At 42.1% G+C, this 25,207-nt stretch overlaps 1 protein-coding gene across 1 annotated transcript in view; it reads right to left on the minus strand.

Annotated features, from left to right (window-relative positions):
* The window catches only part of LOC149836454 (putative alkaline/neutral invertase F), a 28,783-nt gene extending 9,625 nt beyond the window's left edge, over nucleotides 1-19,158 (minus strand). The window contains exons 1-2 of the mRNA XM_090006998.1: nucleotides 19,083-19,158; nucleotides 17,819-18,311 (exon numbers count right to left, since the gene is read on the minus strand). Of these exons, the coding sequence (XP_089863124.1) occupies nucleotides 17,819-18,247 (429 nt within the window). The 5' untranslated portion in view covers nucleotides 18,248-18,311; nucleotides 19,083-19,158. The remainder of the gene's footprint in view (nucleotides 1-17,818; nucleotides 18,312-19,082) is intronic.
* Nucleotides 19,159-25,207: the final 6,049 nt, after the last annotated feature.

The raw sequence follows: 25,207 nt of genomic DNA on the forward strand, positions 1-25,207 counted from the left end.
ATCCATATAGACTTCTTAATTTAGTCTCCATTTAAAAATGCATTTTTAACGTCCATTTGATATATATACTCTATTTTTTAATGTAAACAATAGTAATAACTAATAAGACACCTAATAGTGACCATACGCGCAACGGGAGCAAAAGTTTTATCATAATCTATTTCATATTCTTGACTATACCCTTTGGCAACGAGACGAGCTTTATATCTTTCAAGAGACCCATCACTCTTAGTATTTACCTTAAAAACCTACCTACGTCATATTAACTTCTTACCTTTATGTAGATTTTAAAATTCTCAAGTTTTGTATTTTTTAAGAGCTTTAAGTTCACTTTTCATTGCATCCCTCCATTCTATAATTTTCTTGGCTTCTTAAAAAAATTTAAGTTCCACATATGAATAAATAGCACTAAGGCATGCTCTATGTTTAGGTGAGAAAGATTCGTAGGATATAAATCTAGAAGGAATTCTTCTAGCTCTTTCGGTCCTATAATGATTTAGATTATTTGTGGAAATAGGTTCACTAGATTCACTATACTTTTCAATTACACTTCTAAAAGTGTTTCTATCTCTATGGGAATAGGTAATATGTTCATTGGATGTTCCCATTTCGGTATGTTGTTCAAAAGTTTGAAAATGAGAATCATTGCTCTCTTGTATATTTTCATCATTACCAGGAGCATCATATATCAATTCATCATCTCTAGATACATAATCATTTCTTGATAACAATTCAAACAAAAAAGAATAATCCATATTATCTCCATGAGGTTCATATTCTTCAAAACCACTAACACTTTCTAAAAAGGTTACATTTCTAGAAACATATAATTTATCATTTTTGACATCATAACATCTAAAACATTTTTGTGTTTCAGAATATCCAAGAAATGCACAAGGAATAGATTTTGGTGAAAGTTTATCATTTTTATCGATAAGAACAAAACATTTGCATCCAGAGACAGAGAGAGAAGAATAAGAAGAGGCAGAGGAAGGGGGAGAGAAGAAGAAGAGGCGAAAGCATACCTAGAGCGACGGCGCAGAGTGAGGGTGCTCGAGCCTGCGAGTGCGACAAAGAGTGAAAGATAGAGAGAGAAGGCTTTATAACCCCTCGACCGGCCCTTTTATCGTAAAAATGAAAAAAAAAACATTAAACGTAACTGCCCTCGCGCCTAGGCGAGGGCAATTTAAGGGCCGACTAGGTGCCTAGTCGAGAAAGTCATACCTCTATTGGGGTAAACTAGGAATCATACCGATTCCTAGTTTTTTTATGACTAGCCCTAGTTGGTGCCTTTGACTACATAGTGTGTAAGTGTTCTTTTTTATTAATGGTAGTCAAGCTAGGTGTTGCCCCTAATGAGATTCAAACTCAAGATCTTTTAGATAAGATGATGCAATTATTTTATTTGAATATCTAGGTGTAAGTTGGGATAAAAGTAGTGTTAATAAAATATATATCACTGTCATAGTTATAGGCAAATTTTTTTATATGTAATTTAATGGAAAAAATATTGTGGTAGTTTTCAGAGAATATCAGCCATTTAGAAATAATTATGTTATAGTACTTACTGAACGCATTACATGCATGACTACAAAGTTGACCTTCCTTCATAGTTCCAACATACAACTTCCAGATCACTCCCTCCTTAGCTTGACTAAACAATAATACATAATCGCAGACATAAGATATACAACTGAATATTCAATTCAATGATTCTTTGTCTCTAGTAAATACAAAGCAGTATGGGATCAATGCAGACCCTCAATATAATACAAACAATGGCAAAGAAGTCTTGCATATATGCTCCATACATTTGTTTGTGCAAGAGCCCGTACACAATCTGCTACACAAACATTTCCTCCTTTTATTAGCCCATGTAAATTACACATGTATTGTTCATTGGACTAGGCACAATGTAACACCCCGGATTTCCAAAACAATACTTGGTCAAAAAATCATGGATTTTTTTTTCTTTGCAGTGAAATTTAGAAAAGGTTTTTGACAACGAAAACATATGATAATGAGTCATCTATTTTAGAAAACACCTGGCAAGTCATAGGTATGTGGCCAAGCACTCATTGACCACCAAAGTGTTCTATTTATCAAAACAAGTTTATTACAAACATCACAAATTGAAAAAGCAATATTCTATGAAATTGGTTTTATAAATGAAGTGGTGCAACACTGTTTAGAGACCCTGAAACTCGATGCCTCCTTGCTCAGCATATCACATTGCAGGTTCAGTACATGCATTCTCCATTAAACGAGGTCAAAATCATCGTTGGTCTGATAAGAAAGCATTCAAATTCAAAGCAAGTATAAACTTGTGCAAATACACGAAGGGGCCTCAGTTCGGATCAACGACGGTCAAGTCTCCAAAACTTAACGTATATCACGAAAGCCTCCTCAGGGCCACGGTTGAAACATTCAAGCTCAAGTCTCAAAGACTTGGCATCTTAGTATCCCACGAATCCAAGCGAGAGCTCCTCGAGCTTAGCTTAGTAGTGCGAATACAACACGGGTTTTTGAACAATCGGTCCAGCAGTGTACCGATCTCAACACCTTTCACAAGGTTATGCATGAATCATCATAACAACGCACATTTATTCATTCATTGTTGAACTTATAACTAATGAATTGTTTCGATATTAACGTGTTCACCCCTTGGTAAGAGGGAGAACTTATCTTCAGCGTCAAATGAAGTCATCTTGGGGTTTATTATGCTATGTATTTTATATACCTCAGATGCCTGAGTGACAGTGTCCGTAATGGGGCGACAGTCAAAGCTCATGCCGGGATAACCCCACCAAGTTGTTTTGGATGCATCTTCTACTGCAGTAGTGGAGTTTAATCCTTAGATCTTAAGGATAACCCGACCTCAAAACTTCCTAAGTGACGGGGAGGTCCCTTAAACTCTTTGGTTCATAATAAATTTGTGTTACTCGTGTCTATACCATCATCGTTTGCCACGGCTAGCGTAATTTCTGAAGGAGTTCGGTGGCTTAACCGTAATTATTTGAATGCCACTTGGGCAAACGAGTGTGTTCTGCACTAAGGGACATATGTACCCCAACCTCATTCAGTATTCCGAAGCATAGATTGCCCGTGTGGTCCAGAGACTATCGTTAAGTTTTATTCATATGCATGCAAGACCCCGCTCTCGGCATCTACGGCCTTCACGAGCGCTTCACCCCTTTCGGGTGGACAATTAAGTTCGGCACGCCGACCCTTACGAGTCTTGTTGTATAACAGTGTTTCACATGGGCATGCATAGACAATGATCATCTTTGATCGATTGGTCGACGTATGTAGCCGTAACGAGTACTAGCCTAGTCAAGGCGCAATAACTAGTCTAACGCATCGGCCCTTACGAGTATAGTGCCCTTGCAGATGAAGGTGGAACGAGCCATTCAGGCAGGGTTACGACAATAGGGGCATCATCATGCCATTGCAATTAGCTCAAGCAAGTATTTTGCCAGACATTTCGGCAGCACTTCCTTTGTTTGACGGAGGAAGCGTGACAATCGTTTCTACTTATACAAAGTAACTTGTCAGAATTTTGGCACCACCTTCTCTGTTTGACGGAGTACGTGTCACGCTCTTTCTAAGCTCGGTGAACTTCTTTCAGAAAATTTGGCAGCACTTCCTCTCTTTGTCGGATAAAGTGTTTCGTTCTTTTAAGATCGGTGAGCATCTTTTCAGAAAATTCGGCAACACTTAATCTCTTTGACGGAAGAAACGCCATGCTTAAATCGAGGATAGATGTGCACCATTGTGCGTACTTCGCATCTATCATGGTTTGTTGGAACCTAGGCCTTAGTTAGGTCATGCGCAAGTGACTTAGGTGTTTATAAAAAGCTATTTTGCGCAAAGAGCAAAAGCTTTCCAATAGGGGTTTCTTTCGTCAATCAAAATCTTGATCGATGAACGACATATACAATCGCATTTGGCAATAGGAGTTGATCTTCGTTTGAACACTTGCTTATGCGCAGCTATATATAGTATAAGCACGAGTTTGTGCACGATATAATTGGTTCGTTGAAGTCTATTCATTTTGCATTTCGTGTTCATATGACATTTTTACATAAAATACCTCTTAGATTTATTCAGAATTTTGGCTAAAAATTTGCGAGTCTTACATCATTACCCCCTTAAAAGAATTTTGTCCTCAAAATTCTGTTAAGAGTACTACGTGAATAACTCAAGATATTTCTCCCACATATAAGATTCATAATGCTATCAACAAAAAGACCAAGTGTGACGTTTCTCTCACTAGTATGTCAACGTATCCATCCTAGTTAGATATCGGATAACAATTTTGCAATCATTTGCAAGGTTTCTAAGTATGAGTGGTGTGTCATTCACCTAGTTTGTTATCGCATTCATTCCAATCATAACCTCATATCACGATCTATGATCGATGAGGGTATACTTTTCATATATGAGTTCAGTATCAAATCATACTACCATAATGACTGCTTAGTTAAATCTATAATCTTCCAACTGGCTATCAATTATAGTCATTCTGTGTAATTATTTCATACACCCAGGTCATTCTCACAAGGATTTACCATATTGGAACAAATCTCATGTCAAATTACCCGGTCTTGAAAACATACCTCCTAACAGGCTCATCCTCGTCATACTCAACTGATATTGAGACAGTACACCCTCACAGAATCGTCCTAGCCAAGCTACTGGTTTTGGACATGTACACTCATACAGGGTCCCGTAAGACTGCCTAGTCGTGGAGTTGTACATCCTGGCTAGACTATTCGATCTTAAATATGTAAAACCTAACAGGGTTCTCTTCTTGGGAACAAATCCTCAACAGTTTACAAATTTTATTGACTTTTAGTGTCATTGCGCAAACTCAGTTACCCACTCATAGTGGTCAATAGCCAGCAATTTGGGCACAAGCACGTATAAATTTAATTTGACAAGTCCCAGATTTTCAATCATTACTTTGAAGAAATAAATACATATCGATTCAGATGACCATACACAAGGTTATGAGTCACTTGTCTAGACTCAAACATTCACTTTATTTTAATTTTCGATTGTTTTTTACCCAACACAACTCCTTATCAAGGGTATTTGAGTTCCTCGATAAGGTCATCATCCGTGAGTTGTTCGATTGACACAGCATAAACACGACTCGTCACAAGTTTTTGCTCTGCCATAGGTAGCGGTGGTCGTTGGAATGAGGGACGTTGTTGCATTTGTTTGGAAGGTCCTCCACATCTCATATTCCTCCGTTGATGGTATGAGGCCTTCTTGTGATATTCTCTTATATGATAGCATTGTTGGACGTAATATACGCAACCCCCCATATTGCGGGAACAGGCCTCTTCAGGGTGATGTGCGCTACACCTTGGACAACAAAAATGGGATTACTAGTTGGGCTAAATGGCTTCATCCATCTGCAGTGGCCACTCGGCCGGTGGAACGAAGTTCTTTACTCGGAAATCCCTCTTATGGAAAGGTGGTCATGATTCCTACTAATGCAGAGCAGGTTCGATCCAGATCCATACAGCCTGACCCAGGCAGGAGACCGGACATGCATGATGGGATTGAGGATCGGACCCGCGTAGTGGATCCGACCCAGAACATGGTACCAAGACGCAGGGATGGTGTACCCCTGCGTACTTATTCCAAACGAGCACAGGTTCGAGCGTGCCAGGCCCAGCAGCAACAAAAAGACGTCTCGGGTTCAGGACCGGACCCGAGACCCGAATCCAGTTGACATCTTTAAAAAACCCTATTCTAGGGTTGCGTGGAGCAGAGATTATTGGAGATTGCAGCAGCCTTTTGTTTCTGAATTATTTTCTTCCAGCATATTTCCCTTTGTTCTTTATTCCTTCCTATTGCTTGTTTCTATTTAATTTAAGATCACTCTATTGTTCGATTGAAGTGCATATTGAAATAAAGAAAACCCAACACCATCGATTTCAATGGTTATTCCAATTATTTTCTGAGCAACGCACGGTGTGGGAGTCGTGCTCTTCGTTTCAACTTTCAAGTGCCCGTGAAAGTCGATCCCCTCGCTGCATCAAAGTGGTATCAGAGCACAGCCTTCCTCCTTCGTCAGTGGTATGGCTCAAGAGGCGAGGAACGATCCTGGAAGTGGAAAAGAGCGAGAGGAAACCGGTAACGAAGATCCAATGACGTGTATAATGGAAATGATGACCAAAATGCAAAAAAATATGGTGCGCATGAACAAAGAAGTGGCAGAGATATCAAAACGGTTGGACGGTATTGAAGGTCAGCTCGTCGCCCTAGAGTCGCCAGCGGAGCCTCACACGATGCCAACCCAAAAAATGGGTACAGGAGTGGGCAACAGTGCTGTCGGTCTCGTCAATGCTGCAGTGATCGACCCAGTCCAACTGAATCGTCAGCCTGCCGTGCAACCAAAGGGCATCGGGGAGGATCTGTGCAGGAATGCCATCCGCAAGACGCTCCAGCAAGGAGTGTCGTTTCTGAACCCTGGCGCAACTGCCACTCGGGTGGTCGGAGCCCTCCAGCCAACCCCGGAGCCCATTGGAAACCCTCCTATCGTCGGCCTGGGTACACAGGCTTGGGACCAACCCACGGCCCAGGGGCTGCATGCCAGACATGGCCTGCAAGGCCCGAGCGTGATGCAGGGCCTGGTTGCAGGCGCGCCGGCGTCAGCCCGTGCCGGGGCAGGCCTGTCGACCCTCCTAGCACCCGTGCATGGGGGCTCGATCGCAGCCCACCAACGAGCAAAGGGGATTGATCCCCTGTGGATCGGACCGAACCTGACAAGGTCCGGCCATGAGCCGAGACAAGTGGGTCCTGGACCCGAGTCCCGGGGACCATCCTTTGGGTCCCCGGGAGAAGGTCCGAGTCTTGAAACCCCATACCCGACCTACCCAGTTGGGTTCGGTTCGCGGTTCGCCCCAAATCAGACCCAACCCACTACTTTTGATCCCCAAAATAGATCCAATGCCGACCCAAACCCATATCGGACCCGGACGGAGCTCCTGTTTGAATTTGAGTCGGGTCAAAACCAGACTCATCTTGTTGCGGATCAAGGATCGAGTTCAAACCAGGCCTTCTCATACCACAACTCGATCCATGATCCCACCTACCCCATTCTGGGTCCGACAAGTAGTTTAGGACTGGACCCGATCCGGATCCAATCGGGTGAATCATCCTAGTATTACACCAATCAAACCCAATACCCGTACCAGACCCATCCCCGATCCAGAAACCAGTACCATACCGGACCCAATACCTCTACCCTAACCTTACCCATAATCCAGACCCATATTATCCCGTTCCTTACCACCTAAATCCCTAGACCCGACCAACCTGTCCACCTTTAGTAGGACCCACTGACATACCAGTGCCACGACGTCGGCCACAAATGGCTCCCACCCACGGGCAAGCCAGACCGATGCAGTTTCAAGTAGCTGTCACGCAGATTCAGCAGGGACCGGTGCGACCTGAGCGTCGACCACCCGCCGTTGGAGTTCGTCAGCATCAGTATCCAGGCAAGCAGTACCGCGCAGAGGGTGATGAAGCAGTGTTGGATGACGACGCTTTCTGGAACGAGTACCCCGCAGGAATGATAGAGACTCGTCAACAAAGAGCACTTGAGCACCCATCCACCTACGGGGTGAAGCTAGACCTTCTGGAGTTCGCAAGCCGATTCGATGCAGAACAGTTTTTCGATTGGTCCTATGTCGTACAGTTTTTCTTCGACTATCAAACTATAGCTGAGCACTGTCGTGTCTCTCTAGCGTCAACTCGGTTGAAGGGCCTAGCACAAACATGGTGGGTTGAGCTGCAGAAATCGAGGGAACGGCAGAGACTAGAGCGCATACAGACATGGGAGAAGATGCACAGGTTGATGCAGTCAAAGTTCGTGCCTTCAGACTACGTCGAGCGAGTCTACAAGAAGTAACTGACCCTGCGTCAAGGCACCCGTACCGTGGCGAAGTACACTGCTGAGTTCCATTGTCTATCCCTGCGAGTGCAGATCGAGGAGACCGCCCGCCAGCAGGTCACGAGGTATGTTTCTGGTCTTCATCCTGCTATTTCTGATGATTTCAGTTGTGTCACAGTCGAGACATTAGATCAGGCAAGCAGGTATGCCATGAATGTTGAGGAAAAATTGAAAAGAAGGCAGAAATATAGAGTCTCCCGTACTGACCAGTCCAGTCGACCCAAGTCGAGTTTCCCAACTAGGAGAGCGAGCTCCCCTAGGGAGGAAGACTCAAAGTCCACCCCTAGGGTAGATCTTAGCAAACCCGACTAGTCTGGACCCGCATTCAATACCAGATCCAAAGCCAAACCTAGTGAGTCTACCATCCGTTGTTTTAGGTGTCAGGAGTTAGAACATATCGCGTCAAAGTACCCCACCGTGAACAAAAACGCCCATTTAGTCGAGGGTATAGTTGAGTCAGCATCCGATAGTGAGAGTGAGGGTGAGTCGTTGGTTGAAGGGGATGATGATAGGAAAGTCGTGGAGTTTGACGGCAACGTCAAAAATTTGTTATCTATTTGTCATGTTTGGACCGCACCGCGAGAGTCGACCCGTGCAAAATGGTTGCGGAACAACATTTTTAGAACTCGATGTAACTATGAGGGTCATGCGTGTGATGTTATTATCGACACTGGTGTGTGTGAGAACATGGTGTCCGAGAGTATTGTGTCCACTTTGAACTTGAAAACGGAGAAAATGTCCCAACCATACAAGATGTCATGGTTCAAGAAAGGAAACGAGGTTCCCATCACCCAGTGTTGTTTAGTTCGGTTCTCCATGGAGGAGCATTACCACGATGAGGCGTGGTGTGATGTAGCCCCTATGAGTGTGTGTCACATTCTTTTGGGTTGTCCCTGGCAGTTTGATTGCAAGACCATTCACGATGGTCGTAGGAACACGTACTCTTTTATTTTTAAGGGTCATAAAATAGTCCTCCCTATCAAGGAGACCGGTTTTCCCATTGTGGATAAGCTCGAGTGAGTTCCGAGGTTTGTGGGCCTCTCATACCGGTTTTTCCTGAGCCATTGTCGGGCGGATGGTTATTGTTTTGCCCTGGTGGCTAAGTCGTTGATGAGTACGTCCTTATCCGTTCTCGCGGACATCACCCCCCTTGTTGAGGAGTTTTGCGACATTATGCCAGATGACCTTCTTGATGGTCTACCTTCGATAGGGATGGTGCAGCACGCTATTGATTTTGTCCCGGGATCAAGTCTCCCTAACCTCCCCGCATATCACATGAACCCATCTGAGCATGTCGAGTTGTTGAGGCAGGTCCAGGAGTTACTGCAAAAGGATTTTATTCGTGAGAGTGTGAGCCCTTGCGCAGTACCCGCCTTGCTCACTCCTAAAAAAGATGGGTCCATGCGCATGTGTGTCGACAGTAGAGCGATAAATCGCATTACGGCCAAATACTGTTTTCTCATTCCTCGTTTGGATGATATATTTGATATGTTGGCCGGTGCCTCTATCTTCTCCAAAATTGATTTAAAAAGTGGCTACCACCAAATCCGTATCCGAGAGGGGGATGAGTAGAAGACGGCATTCAAGACACGTGATGGATTGTATGAGTGGTTAGTCATGCCATTTGGGTTATCCAATGCCCCGAGTACCTTCATGAATATGATGACCCAAGTGTTGCGCCCTTGTACAGGGAAGTTTGTCGTTGTCTATTTTGATGACATTTTGATTTATAGCTCGTCTTTGTCTGCTCATTTGAGTCATCTGCGTCAGGTCTTAGAGATTTTAAAAAAGAAAAAATTGTATGTCAATGCCAAAAAGTGTGAGTTTATGACGTCAAGTGTTGTATTTTTTAGTTTTATTGTGTCATCTGATGGAGTGAAGGCGGATCCCGCCAAAGTCCGTGTGATTGTAGAATGGCCTACCCCAAAGACTATACGAGAAATCCGTAGTTTCCATGGGTTAGCCACTTTCTACCGTCTTTTTGTGAGAAACTTCAGCACCCTCATGGCCCCCATCACGGAGTGCCTAAAGGGTACTAGTTTGCATTGGACATCTGCTGCAGGAAAAGCCTTCATGCTCATCAAAAAGAAAATGACTAGTGCCCCTGTCTTAGCCCTTCTTGATTTTAGCGCAGTCTTTGAGGTTGAGTGTGATGCCTCTAAAGTGGGAATTGGTGCAGTCTTGAGTCAGAACCGCAGACCCATTGCTTTCTTAGTGAAAAGCTGACCCAAGCCAGGTGCCAGTACTGCACTTATGATGTTGAGTTTTATGTCGTGGTACAAGCCCTTCGTTATTGAAGGCATTATCTTATTTATAAGGAGTTTGTCTTATATACAGATCATGAGGCGTTAAAGTATTTGAATAGTCAAAAGAAGTTGAGTGCTCGTCATGCCAAGTGGGTCAGTTTCTTGCAAGAGTACACCTTCAATATTCGTCATCAATCAGGTACTCTAAACAAGGTAGTTGACGCACTTAGCAGGAAGAATAGCCTTCTGATGACTATGTCTGTGCAGGTCATTGGGTTCGAGCAGTGCAAGGAGCTATACCCGACGGACCCTGATTTCCAGCAGGTCTGGGAAGGGTGCCTCTCCCCTGATGGCACAGCTGACCCACGATTTAGTATTCATAATGGTTACCTTTTTCGAGGTAATAAGTTATGTGTGCCTGCATTTTCTCTTAGACTCCAATTGATTTTCGAGTTGCATGAAGGGGGACTAGCTGGGCATTTTGGACATGATAAATTGTTCATTCTGTTAGATAAACGCTACTTTTGGCCCAAAATGTGCAAAGATGTCAAATTTGTTCAGAGTTGTCAAGTGTATTAGGTGTCCAAGGGTCATCGTCAGAATAGTGGTCTGTATACTCTGTTGCCCATCCCTGAGTGGCCCCGGGAACATGTGTCCATGGATTTTATTATGGTTCTTCCTAAAACCTCGTGTCGTTTTGATTCCATCTTAGTTGTGGTTGACCGATTTTCCAAGATGGCTATCTTTGTCCCGTGTAAGCGAACCACCGATGCTTCGTTAGTAGCCTCGTACTACTTCAAGGACGTGGCCCATTTTCATGGATTGCCTCACACGATCACCTCAGATCGTGACACGCGTTTTATGAGCCATTTTTGGAAATCGTTATGGGCCTTATTGAAAACCAAGTTTCAGTTTAGCAGTGCATATCACCCGCAAACCGATGGTCAAACCGAAGTCATGAACCGCACCCTAGGGAACTTGTTAAAGAGTCTCGTTGGAGAAAATGTCAAAACATGGGACCTAGTCTTGCCTCAAGCCGAGTTCGCATATAATAGCTCCATCAACCGGTCCACGGGCAAGTCTCATTTTCAAGTGGTTTATGGTCGATCACCCACTCATGTGGTAGATCTAATCCCTGTGACCAATCTCCCCGACCTAGCCCCAGACGCGTTTGATGTCGTTGAGTACATGTGTGATATTCATAGACAAGTCCGAGCCAAACTTATTGAAAGTTATGAATCCTACAAAGCTTTCGTAGACCAAGGTCGACGAGATGTCCAGTTCTAAGTCGGTCAGTTAGTATGGGTTTACCTACGTCCTGAGCGCTTTCCATTGGATACTTATGGCAAGTTGAGTCCTAAGAAATATGGCCCTTTCAAAATTATTCGGCGATTGGGTCTGAATGCCTACCTCCTTGAATTGCCTGAAGATTGGCATATTTCGCCTATCTTCAATGTGTCTGATCTATACGCTTACTGTGGGGACAACAAGTCGTCAAAGCCGATTTCTTCCCAACCAGAGGAGAATGATGCAAAGCAGGATCGATCCAGATTCATACAGCCTGACCCAGGCAGGGGACCGGACATGCACGATGGGATTGAGGATCAGACCCACGTAGTGGATCCGACCCAAAACATGCTACCAAGATGCAGGGATGGTGTACCCCTGCGTACTTATTCCAGACGAGCACAGGTTCGAGCGTCCCAGGCCCAGCAGCAACGAAAAGACGTCTCGGGTCCGGGACCGGACCCGAGACCCGGATCCAGTTGACGTCTTTAAAAAACCCTATTCTAGGGTTGCGTGGAGCAGAGATTATTGGAGATTGCAGCAGCCTTTTGTTTCTGAATTATTTTCTTCCAGCATATTTCCCTTTGTTCTTTATTCCTTCCTATTGCTTGTTTCTATTTAATTTAAGATCATTCTATTGTTCGATTGAAGTGCATATTGAAATAAAGAAAACCCAACACCATCGATTTCGGTAGTTATTCCAATTATTTTTTGAGCAAGGCACGGTGTGGGAATCGTGCTCTTCGTTTCAACTTTCAAGTGCCCGTGAAAGCCGATCCCCTCGCTGCATCACCTGCCCACCTGGGAACGTTCTCTTGTTGTTTTCATTGCTTGCTACTGGGCTCTTTCCTACGACCACTTTAGATCGCGCTCGGTCCGTGTTAATCTTCGAAGTTGCCGCCACAGCAGCTTGGAATGTTTGGTGCATACTGGTGATATCACGAGACGGTAGCCCTTCCCGTAACCTATTGATATATTTGTCGACCCTCTCCTGGTCAGTCTCGAATAACCGAGAGCAACATTACTCAAGGTTTTGAAACTTGGTAGTACAGTCGATGAGACTCATACCACCATTCTCTAGTTCAAGAAATTTTATCTTTTTCTTATTCCTAGAGTATAATGGAAAGTAATTATCCAAGAACGCCCTCTGAAAGTCACCCCAAGGGATGACCTCATGCTCTGATAATTGGATAATTTTTGTGGTATCCCACCACATCTGTGTGTTATCTTTCAGCCTATACGTGCCAAAATTTGTTTTTTTGTCCTCTAGCACTCCCAATACCAGAAACGCATGTTCCGTTTCCTCTATTCAACTTTCGGCAAGTTCTGAATCGGCTCTACCGACGAAGACCGGTGGGTCAAGTTTGAGGAACTTCTCATAAGTTATTCCTCCTGAGCTCTTGTTGCGAGGCGAGGCTGGTTCCTGTCTCGTTTTACGTATGGCAGTCACTAGGTTGTTGAAAGTCTCTAATAGGAACCCCTGCGTGTGGGACTTCTCGCTTGGCGCAGTTCTCCTCGTCGTAAGAGTTATTTATCTAGTCACATACAAACAACGTGATTCAGTTTCTCGATATAAATAAGTAAAAAAAAAATTACTTGTATATATACATTGTATCGCAAACAAGCATACATTACCTTTAATTACAAGTGTCACGCCACACTGGAGGACATTGACGGCGAAAACCCCACACATGATTCTGTTGACTCAAAACATAACTAGTTCCTAAGAACTAGATTTCTTTTTCGATAAAAATAGCCTCAGATAGGCTCATCGGTCAACACATCGCCTTGGCTTAGGCACAGTTGGAGTTGGCTTGGGCGATACTTCCGCATTCTCAAGTGAAACCGGTGGGTAGACCGGTGATGACCGTCCATTTTGTGGCATGGCAGCATTATGGCTCAGAGAGTCCGAGATCAAAATGGGCAAATAGAAGGAGCTTTATCCCTCATTTGGGTCGTCGAGGCTAGGCGTACGTGTTTCTAGATGATAACTTAGTGAGTGATAGAATTCAGAAGAGAAAAGTCAATCATTGCCTCCCAGACTCGGTGATCCTACCGAAGTCGATGAGGTACTGCTACTCCCCACATTATAGTGATGGGGTCCACTGATGCGCGAGGTCTTGTCTCTAAGACCAAGCGATGCGCGCCGACCTATATCGACGGTGTGTTTCCTTTGGCATTCGTTGGCGAAATGCCCCTTTTCACCACAAAATTGGGAGTCTTGGACTTCGAATTGACACAGTCATTCGAAGGGTATGATTTGGCACCGATAACAGTAGCCTCGCGAATCGTAGGTTGACATCTATATTTGATAAGGATTTACAAGATCAAAAAACTTGAAAACATATTTACATTGTGATACTACGAACATGACGGATCTTGAACCAGGTTTCTCAAACATAGGTTCTTATACCAATTGGATAATGCCTCAGATTTCCAAAACAATACTTGGTCAAAAAATCATAGATTTCATTTTTTTTAGCGTAATTTAGAAAAGGTCTTTAGCAACGAAAATAGACGATAATGAGTCGTTGGTTTTAGAAAACACCAGGCAAGTCACAGGTATATGGCCAAGCACTCATTGACCACCAAAGTATTTCATTTATCAAAACAAGTTGTTTATTACAAACACTGCTTGGAAAAGTAGTATTCTATGAAACTAGTTTTATAAATGAAGCGGTGCAACACTATCTGGAGAAACCCTGAAACTCGATGTCGTCTTGCTCCGCAGATCACATAACAGATTCACTACTTGTATTTCCCATTAAACGAGGTTTGGTCTATTCAGAAAGCATTCAAATTCAAAGCAAATATAAACTTGTGAAAATACACGAAGGGGTCACAGTTCGGATCAACGATGGTCAAGCCTCCAAGACTTAGCGTATATCACGAAAGTCTCCTCAGGACCACGGTTGAAACATTCAAGCTCAAGTCTCCAAGACTTGGCATCTTGGTATCCTACGAATCTAAGTGAAAACTCCTCGAGCTTAGCTTAGTCGTGTGGATACAACACGAGTCTTTGCCCTATCGGTCCAACAGTGTACCGATTTCAACACCTTTCACAAGGTTATACATAAATCATCAAAACAGCGCACATTTATTAATTCATTCATCGCTAAACTTATAACTAAAGCATTATTTCAATATTAACTCGTTCACCCCCTGTTACACGAGAGAACTTATCTTTGGCGTCAAACGAAGCCATCTGGAGGTTTATTATGCTATGTATTTTATATACCCCAAATGTCTGAGTGACCTTGTCCGTAATGGGGCGACAGTCAAAGCTTATGTCGGGATAACCCCACCAAGTCGTTTTAGATGCATCCTCTAATGCAACAGTGGAGTTCAATCCTTAGATCTTAAGGATAACCCGACTTCCAAACCTCCTAAGTGACGGGGAGGTCCCTTGAACTCTTTAATTCATAATAAATTTGTGTCACTCACGGCTTTACCATCATTGTCTGCCATGGCTAGCGTAAGTCTTGAAGGGGTTCGACGGCTTAACCGTAATTACTCGAATGCCACTTGGGCAAACCAGTGTGTTCTGCACTAAGAGACATATATACCCCAACCCCATTCAGTATTTCGAAGCACAGATTGCCCGCGTGGTCCAGGGAATACCGTTAAGTTTTATTCATATGTATGCAAGACCCCGCTCTCGGCATCTACAGCCTTCACGAGCGCTTCACCTCTTTCGGGTGGACAATCAACTCCGGTACGCCAGCCCTTATGAGTCTTGTTGTATAACAGTGTTGCACATGGGCATGCATAGACAACGATCATCTTTGATCGATTGGTCGACGTATGTAGCCGCAACGAGTACTAGCCTAGTCAAGGCGCAATAACTAGTCTAACGCATCGGCCCTTACGAGTATAGTGCCCTTGTAGGTGAAGGTGGAACGAGCCATTCAGGCAGGGTTCCGACAATAGGGGCATCATCGTGCCGTTTAAACTAGCTCAGGCAAGTATTTTGCCAGACATTTCTGTAGCACTTCCTCTGTTTGACGGAGGAAGCACAATGATCATTTTTACTTATAGAAAGTAACTTGTCAGAATTTTGATAGCACCTCCTCTGTTTGACAGAGTACGTGTTACACTCTCTTTAAGCTCGGTGAGCTTCTTTCAGAAAATTCGGCAACACTTTCTCTTTTTGTTGGAGAAAGCATTGCGTTCTTTTAAGCTCGGTGGGCATCTTTTCAGAAAATTCGACAATAATTCATCTCTTTAACGAAGGAAACACTACGCTTAAATCGGGAATAGATGTGCACCGTTGTGCATACTTTGTATCTATCATGGTTTGTTGGAACCTAAGCCTTAGTTAGGCCATGCTCAAGTGACTTAGGTGTCTACGAAAAAGTGGTTTTGCGCAAAGAGTGAAACCTTTCCAATAGGGGTTTCTTTCGTCAATCAAAATCTTGATTGAGAAGCAACATATGGAATCGCATTTAACGATAGGAGTTGATCTCCGTTTGAACGCTTACTTCAGGAGCCTGTGAACGATATAGCGTGACGGCGTAAGTTAAAGCATATTTAATGTTTGACAAAGAAAACCAAAATAAATAACTTATTGAAAGCAAATACATATATATTTGCGAAAAACAGGAGCCTTGGCATCGATCGAAGCAACGACAATCTTAAAAGTATAAGCAAATACATATATATTGCAGAAAGCAGGAGCCTTGGCATCGTTCGACGCGACGGCAATCTTAAATGCATAAGAAAATACATATATATGTATATTGCGGAAAGCAAGAGCCTTGGAATCGTTCGAAGCAACGACAATCTTAAAAGCATAAGCAAACACATATATATTGCGAAAATCAAGAACCTTGGCATCGTTCGACGCGACGGCAATTTTAAATGCATAAGCAAATACATATATATATATATATACTACAGAAAGTAGAAGCCTTGGCATTGTTCGATGCGACGGCAATCTCAAAAGCATAAGCAAATATGTTTATATCGAGAATAGTAGAACTTTGGCACTATTTGGTGTGCAAACCTATCCAAGCTATGCGGCGGTACTCCAGCGAAGTGGTTGAGGCACTCCTAGGTCGTAGCCAACACGTCCTTTACATCCGGTATAGTCACAACCAAGAGTGTCTCTTGCAGCTTTCGATGAAACGGCGATCCGACGAAGCCTAGACCAAGAGTCGGATTGGACCTAGCTTAGGTCCAACAGGGTTCAAACCTACCTCAACTAAGCTAGGCTAAGTCGGATAGGTTGGACCTAGGCAAGGGAATGGTAGAGGTCAGGACTAAGGGGTTTTGTCCCAATTGGGTTTGATCTAGGTCAAGTGGGTCTAAGCTCACTTCAAGTAGGCTAAGTCTAGGTCAAGTAGGTTTGACCTAGGTTAAGACCAAAACAAGAGAGCAGAGAGAAAAGCTAACTTGGTAGGTCAAGTGGATCTTGACCAACAGGGCTTAGCCTAGGCTGAGCAGGTCCAAGTGAGCTTGGTCTAGGCTAGAACCAAGAGAGAAGGGAGAGAGGCTAGAGAGAGAAAAAGGAAAGAGAGAGGGTTAAATGATTTTCTAAAAGGAGTCACTTCTTATTTATAGGCAATTATGTGGATCCGATCCAGAACTTACTTGATCCAAGATCCAAACTTAGTGGTGAAGAAATAAAATGATTTTTACGTCCCTATGGGGCCAACCTCATGATTTCATAATATATTTTTATGGGGCCCATAGGATTTTTTTTTGAGATATTGTTGTGGGGTCCACCGAATATTTTTTTGGGTCCCACGTATTTTTGAGGTTTCGCCATTATTTTTCACAAAAAAATGTGAGTACACCATTTTATTCGTATCGACGTAACTAAGCGAGTTGGCTCGTTAAAATCTCCTAATTTTATTCAAGGAGAGTTATGGCTCCCTGATTGTTTGAGCATATATCTACGAGGATATGTACGTCATAAGTATTTCGCATTTTGTGTTCATATGACATTTTTACATAAAATACCTTTTAGATTTATTCAGAATTTTTGTTGCAAATTTGCGGGTCTTACACAATGCTACATCTATAATTTCATTTAGCACATATTTCTCATTGCTGGCCATGTTTTCTTTCAGCAGAAGGAAGGGGAAGAAGAAGAAAAAGAGCGAAAAGGATATCAGTTGCAAACTTTCTCCCTATATCAATAAAGCAGGTTTCTTACAAATCCCTGAAATATTGTGCATACACTACAGAAAATGTAAAGCTTACATCATCAAACAAGAGGCTGCAGAATGCTCAAGGAAATGGTGCAAAATCTATGCATCTTCAATATGCATATATAGATAAATAAGAAGAAGAAGAAGAAGGTATACACCTGGTTGTAGTTTAGAGCATCATCAGTTGAGTGATCTAGTGCAGCAATTGTACCCACCATTTTCCCTTGAAAATAGACAATGGATTTTCTCAAGGTCTCCCAAGCATCACTCACTATTTGGTTTTGATTGAAGGAAACATGACCAGCGCGAGGGGTGCACGAAGTTGATTGTTTGGTTGGTGATAACAGACACTCCGATGATGCCGTGGATTTTAAGCATTCTATAAAGTGGGGGTCGGCAGATATGGCATGGTGAAGAAGCTCCCTCATGCTGGGTACATCGCAGGATACTTGACGCTCGATTTGCTGTAACGTTTTGTCCCTTGCATGCTTGAAGAAGTCCTCAGATGCATTTTGTATGGCACTGAAGCACGTCTCCATATCTGGTCCTGGTCCATCTGCTTCTTTTAGTAGATCTGACGATGACATACCGATATAATGTTATTGAAACCCACCAAGCCTCTGTTTGCACCTTGTGAGCAGAAATTGCAGCCTATTCCACAGAGACGATATAATTCTCGATGTCAATCCTTATTACACAATGTAAAGAAGCGATAAGAAGCAAATTGAGCTCCAAAACTTATTTTCCATGAGACCATAACATACAGTGAATACTCTGAGAATCACATACTGGGGAAAAACAAAACAAATAAAACAGGAATTGCATATATCCTAACCATCACACGTTAGGGACACGAAAGAATGATCGGGACTACCAACAACATAAACATCAAGTAACATGAAATTCAAAACCCGTGAACCCGCCTAATTCGCATCAATCATGAAAAAACACCACCAATCAGAACGGGAGACAAAATCTACCACCATCAATTTTATGGCGAAAAGCCCCTGATCATCCAATCCACGAAATTCAAAACCCGTAACCCACCTAGTTCGCGTCAATCGTGAAGAAACGCTACCAATCAGAATAGGCAACAAAACCCACAGGCATCTAATCTATAGTGAAAACCCCTGAATATCCAATCCATGGAAGCTGAAAATAGCACAAAACTACGAACGGAAACCCTAACCCATGAAACGCCTGGAACCAACATGAAAACGTAAGCACAATATGTTATTTGCAAAAGGGAAAAAATTACAACGACGAAAAAGAAACCCTAAATTCTGCACAGAACATTAAACATCGATGCGAAATGAAACGAAAAAAAACAAAACAATCGATTAACCGCGATTGATCCACATAGCATGTGATCGATTCGATAATTGAAAAAAAAAACGCAAAGAAAACGTATCTTTGGGTTACCTTCGGCGGGATCGGTAGTCGAAGGAAACACGGACGGTAAATGAGATCAAATAATTGCAGAGAAGAGATCGGAGACGAGTGAATAGGGTCGAGAAGAGGGAAAGGAGATCGCCTCGCCATGAGAATCGGACAGAGCTTCGTAATTCTCTCGCTCGCTTCAAACGGAGAGAGCGGGAAAAAATCAATGCATATTTATATCGGCGTACATCGATGTGACACGTAACTGCGTGGTGGAAATTTGGTCAAGTCTGGAAGTGTGAAAATTGTTCATATGAAACGCTTACATGTGAAAAACCCCATACGAAGAATTTTAAGTGTTTGCTTTGGTCACAGGTAGGGCTGGTAAATGAACGGAGCAGCTCGAGACTCAGCTTCGCTCGGCTTGTCACAAATTTGTTTGTGATAAGTTCGTATAGCTGGTGAGCCGAGCCATGAGCAGCTCGTTTAGCTTAAACTAGTTGAACTCGAACATAGGGTGTTAGGCTTGGTCAAATAACTCATATAAAAATAATATATAAATATAATATATAAAAAGAATAATGCATAAAAACATATATATGAAAAGAGTGATGCATAGAAAACATATAAATAAAATGTGAAATTTAAGCATAATATATATATATATATATATTAAAATGGGAATCTACCCGACTTCATCCATGCCTGACCCATTTCAGATGAAGTTTTTCAAAACTTTTGGTATTTTTTCGAAATTCTATCCTTGCAGACTTGCAAAATGTGTTCTGCGTGCTTGTTTTCATATGAATCAGGTCTTGGATCATTTGATTATAATGCATGGATAAGTTTTTATAAGTTTTTAAAATCAACGGTATATAATTTTTTTTTACTTTAGAGGCTCCAAATGGATCATGCAGAACACATCTGTAAGGTCAGAATTTCAAAGAATAAAAAGCCCATCAGGTATAGATCGGGCAAGATGGGGTCGGATATATTAGCAATGCATGGTCAGCGAAGAAGGAGAAGGCCTTCATCAATTGTTTTGGCTACCGATGCTAGGTCCCTAAGAAGGTCGTCTCGGTGTCACCAACCCCGGGTTTTTCCAGATTTTGTTTCATGAAGACTGTTTGTTGGAATGTTAGGGGCTTAAATTGTCCCACGAAACACCTGTTTCTGGCTAATTGGGTTAGGGAGGAAAAGCCTAACCTACTTGCTTTATGTGAAACTAAAATGGAGGTCATCACGCTCGTGGTCACCTCTAGCATCTGGCAGGGAGTTGACTATTTATTTAAGCCTACGGTCAATCATGCAAGAGGTATCCTTATCTTGAGAAAGCAGTCTTTAAATTTATCTGAGCTGGATGTGGGTCTTTTCTCTCTATCTGTTGCTTTCAATTTGCAAACAGTTGGTAAAAGAGTAGTGGTTTTTGTTGTTTATGGCCCTATTCCCGTCGTCATGAGGCTCGCATTTTAGGATGGTTTATATAGGGTTGTCGTTTCCAACGCAGATTGTCACCTTCTTATGGGGGATTTCAATTATTTGTTATCTATTCATGACTCTAATAACCTCGTTATTCATAATCCCTCTATGCGAGGTTTTCAAGACTTTGTTCATCGACATTCCCTCTACCTTATTCCTTTAACCGAAGAGCGCTTCTCTTGGTCGAATAGGCGGTCTTGTTCGTGTTGTAGGATCCTTGATAGAGACTTTGTCACCCCTAATTTATTGGACCTCATTCCCGACGTTAAGTGTGTGTTGTTTACTCCCTCTATCTCGGATCATGGGCAAATCATCACTCATTTGGGGGATGACTTTCAACCCACCAGGAGCTTTGCGTTTGAAGAATGGTGGCTTCAAGAGCCAGATTTTCTCTCGGTTATTGCTAAATTTTGAAACAAACCAGTTGATAAGCATTGGGCGACACTCCGGGTTCAAAATAAACTTTCTCGTCTAGCTAAGGATATCAAAGTTTGACTTCATAGTCGTAATGTGGATAAATTTCAGCAAATGGCTACATGGGATCAAGAGATTTCTATGTTGTATCAATCTATGTTTTCTCCTGACTCTCTTTCTGATTTGCAACTTCTCAGTCTCTAGGTCAGGTCCTTAGAATTAACTATACTCTTGAAAAGTTGAAGGGTCAAAGAGGAAATTCGTTGGAAGCAGATGTCTAGGGTAAAATGGCTTGTGACTGGTGATGGCAACACTAAATTTTTTTACTCATATGCTCCTTATCGTCATAGGAGGAAGGTCATTCCTTCTATCTCCATTGGGGGTGTTTTCTATCACAATCAGCACGTTAATCCGGCAGTCTTGCTATATTTTAAGGATTTATATTTTGCTTCATTAACCGGGGAGGGTGTCTTTGGTAATGTTTTAGTTGGGTCAATTCAGCCTAAGCAAGTCAAATTTATGCAAAGAAGGTTCTCTGACGATGAGATTTTTAGGGTCATTAAGGATTTGTCGAGTTCGAAAGCGCCTGACATTGACGGGTTTCATGTCGATTTTTTTAGAATCTTTTAGGACTGTGTTAAATCAGACGTGGTGAGCATGTTTGATGAGTTCTATCGTAACTCCAAACTGCCTTATCATTTTCATGTTGCTATTATTTCGCTTATTCCAAAAGAGGATGAGGCCACTGATATTTCACAATTCTGCCCAATTTTAGTTATGAGTGCTCTCTATCGGATGTTTGCCAAGGTTTTGGCGAATAAGCTGAAATCGGTGGCTAACTAGATTTTTTCAGACTCTCAGTTCGCCTTTATCCGTAATAAGAGGGTTCAACATTCGTTCATCATGGCGTTCGAGGTTGTTCATTCCTTGCAGCATAGTGGTCAACCTTACTTTGTCCTTAAATTAGACGTTCATAAGGCTTTTGACTCTGTGCATTAGTCATTCTTATTTTAAATGTTAGCAAATTTTGGTATTGGTCGTTGTTTTTCTGTTTGGGTGCGGGAGCTGGTCTTAAATGCCCATGCCATATTAAATATAAATGGTGTTAGAGGAGACATGTTTAAGCTAGGGCAGGGTTTGCGGCAAGGATGCCCCCTCTTGCCTTTGTTGTTCAATGTTGTTATTGAGGATCTTGTGGTCTTGCTTAAGCAGGCTGCGGTATCGTGTTTCATTGATCCTTTACAGGTTTTAAACTTCTCGGGTCATATTCTTACTTATGCTGATGATATGATCATTTTTTGTCATGCAAATATTCAGCAGATGCTTAGGTTCAAGCTTATCATTCAGTTCTTTCTCTCCCTGTCTGGGCTTTCTCTAAATGAAACCAAATGCTCTATTACCATGTTCAATGTTCATGCCAATATGCTTGCAGCTGGAAAGATACATTTTAATTGCACTATTTCTGACATGCCTATTATGTACCTGGGTTTGCCGTTACAAGTGAAGCACCTCTCTTTTGCTGCTTGGGCTCCAACGTTTTAAAAAGTGAAGCGCAAATTGCTTTCGTGGCAGTCGTCTTATATCTCCATCGTCGGTCGTCTAACCTTAGTCATACATGTTCTTTCAACTATTCCATAATTTTTCATGTCTATGTTTGTGATGCTTGTGGGAGTAGAGAAGCAGCTGACGCACTTGCTGACAGGTTTTCTTTAGTTTGGGTGTCAACTCAAGGGTAAGCGTCACTTGATTGGATGGCGTTCGGTGGTCTTACCTCGGCGTATGGCTGGTTTAGGCATTCCAACGCCCAGACTACGAAGCATTGTTCTTGTTGCCAAGTAATGTTGGTTGACCCACCAATCAGATAACCCTTGTGCTTGTTTGCTTCTTGCTAAATATGGGATTCATGCTCTTATCCCGGTTCGTCTGGGAACCCAGGGTTTGGTGCTCTCGCACTTGCGTAAATCATGGTTGAGGGCTTTAGCCTGCTTTAGAGACCATTTTGAGAACTACAAAAATTTTGGGCAATGGTTGCAGTGGGCGCTGGCGCCAAGCAGAGAGTTCCTCACCAAAAAAGTCTATAGATCGTTGCTCCTCCCGGGGGCTGATTGGTTGCTCGAGGATGTGCTTTGGGCGAAGGGTCCTTCTCCCCGTTCTCAAGTCCTGACTTGGTTAATTTTGCACGATAGGATCCAGACCCACAACAATTTAAAAAAGTGGGGCATTCAACTACCGAGTTGGTGCGTGCATTGTCAAGTTGCAGAAAAATCTATGTTTCACTTGTTTTGGTCTTGCCCAATATCTGTGGAACTCTTTAGCAGGACCTGGAGGCATCCAGAAGTGTTTTTTAAGGAGGAGCCTTTTGCACTAGATATGATCTTGGGTCCGATTTGTATTAGGCGCAGCCCGAGATGGAGGTTCATCTGGCGAACGTGGTTGCTTACTTCTTGGTGGTTTGTTTGGATGGCACGAGACGATGCTCATTTTCGTCAATTTCCGATTAACATTCAGAACCTGGTGCAAAAATTTTTGGTAGATATTTATGCAATCTTGCGTATGCATCTTAGTGATCTTTCACTCCCTCCTGCTGATGCTACATCTCTTTTGCCCCAATCTGGGCAAGCGGCTCCGGCGTGAGCCCATTTTATCTGTCTGATGTTCTTTTTCTCTTCTGCTTTCTTTATTTGTTTTGACTTTGCTGTTGTTCAGTTCATGGGTTCAACATTTTGTTGATTTTCATGAGTGATAATGTTGAGTCTCTCTCTCTCTCTCTCTCTCTCTCTATATATATATATATATATATATATAGTGTAACATATAAAAATATATATATTTCATATAGAAATAACATGTGATGTTTTTACAAGAGCTAACTCATATTTAACCTGTCACATTTAGGAACAAGCCCGGCTCAAACTCTGCTTGGCTAAACATGAACACAGGCCAAGTCACGAGCTCAATCCACTGATAAACAAGTTGAACTTGAACATGCCCTGTTTAGTTCATTCGATTTGTTTCTCATCCTAGTCCTGGGTGAAGATAAACAATTACATATGAGAAAGTAAAAGCTGGAATTGTTGTTCACAAGGTCAATCTATGATCAACTTTTCTCATGTTTTACTAATCTTGAGAAAGTGGTGTGGTTGTGATTCACAGGATCTTGAGAAAAATCCAAGAATCACAGCAACCGGAAAAGAAAGAAAACTAGAACTCTTCATATGAAAAAAATCCATGTGAAAAAACAGATTTTTATGAAAAAAATTATGTGAAAAGGTTTCTCTCTTGTAGATTGATTGTGCATGTGCACATGACTGCATGGACAACCAGGCATCGTTTGCAAGTGAGAAAAAAAATCATACAGAAAGGGAAAGTTTAGATAAGAAAAAATATCATGAAAAACTTTTACATATAAAAACGTTTCTTTTGCATGTGATTATGAAAATCAAATTGGTAAGGACAAATTTGAAAGTGATAAAAAAATATATAAAAATTTAATTTTTGCCTATAATTTTTTTTCATGTATATTTTTTTACATGAGAAAACTAGGTTGGGAATTTTTTAGTGTGTTGATTGGAGAAATCTTTTATGTGGAAATCAGGGCAAAATATACAAATTTTTTTCAAAATATTTTATATGGTTTGGAATTAGTATAAAAGTTGTCACTTTTCCTTTTCAAGTTGCATTATTATTCGTATTTCCCTTCTTCTAAACTTGCCCTTAAATTATTTTTTTTGCACGAGAAAAAGTTTTTATTTAAAACAATTGAAAATTTTGCACATTTTCCCCATCTTTTTTCCGCACTTTCAAAGATATATCAAAAGTAGGCGGTGGATGCAAGACGAGCTGCTTGCAGTTGCATGGCTCACAAAGAGTTCGTTTGAACTCGTTTTTTGTTTGAAAGGCAGCCCGTTTAGGGTTTATCTAGACCTAACTTGAACATGAATGAAATTAATGTCCGCCTCATTTGGAACCACCCTGTTATTTAACTAAACCCGTCAATCCATGTTGGTCCACAATGTTCAGCAATACCTGAATCCAAACTCGAACTTAAATCGAACTGGGTTGGGGTTTGGGTCTATTTGCTAGACCTGATAAAAAAGAGGTCTTCTTAAGACCTGAACTGTTTGGAGTCGAATAGATTTACATCTGAACCCATTAACCCAATTAGGTCTTCAATTTTAACCATAACTACATCCAAACCCGAACATAAATCAATCTCGGTTTGGGTGTGGGTCTAATTTTTTGACCTGATTCAAATATGGAGTTGACAAGAGTAG

The sequence above is a fragment of the Nuphar pumila genome, chromosome 5 (assembly GCF_984573655.1).
Source record: "Nuphar pumila chromosome 5, dmNupPumi1.hap1.1, whole genome shotgun sequence".
Taxonomy (NCBI): domain Eukaryota; kingdom Viridiplantae; phylum Streptophyta; class Magnoliopsida; order Nymphaeales; family Nymphaeaceae; genus Nuphar; species Nuphar pumila.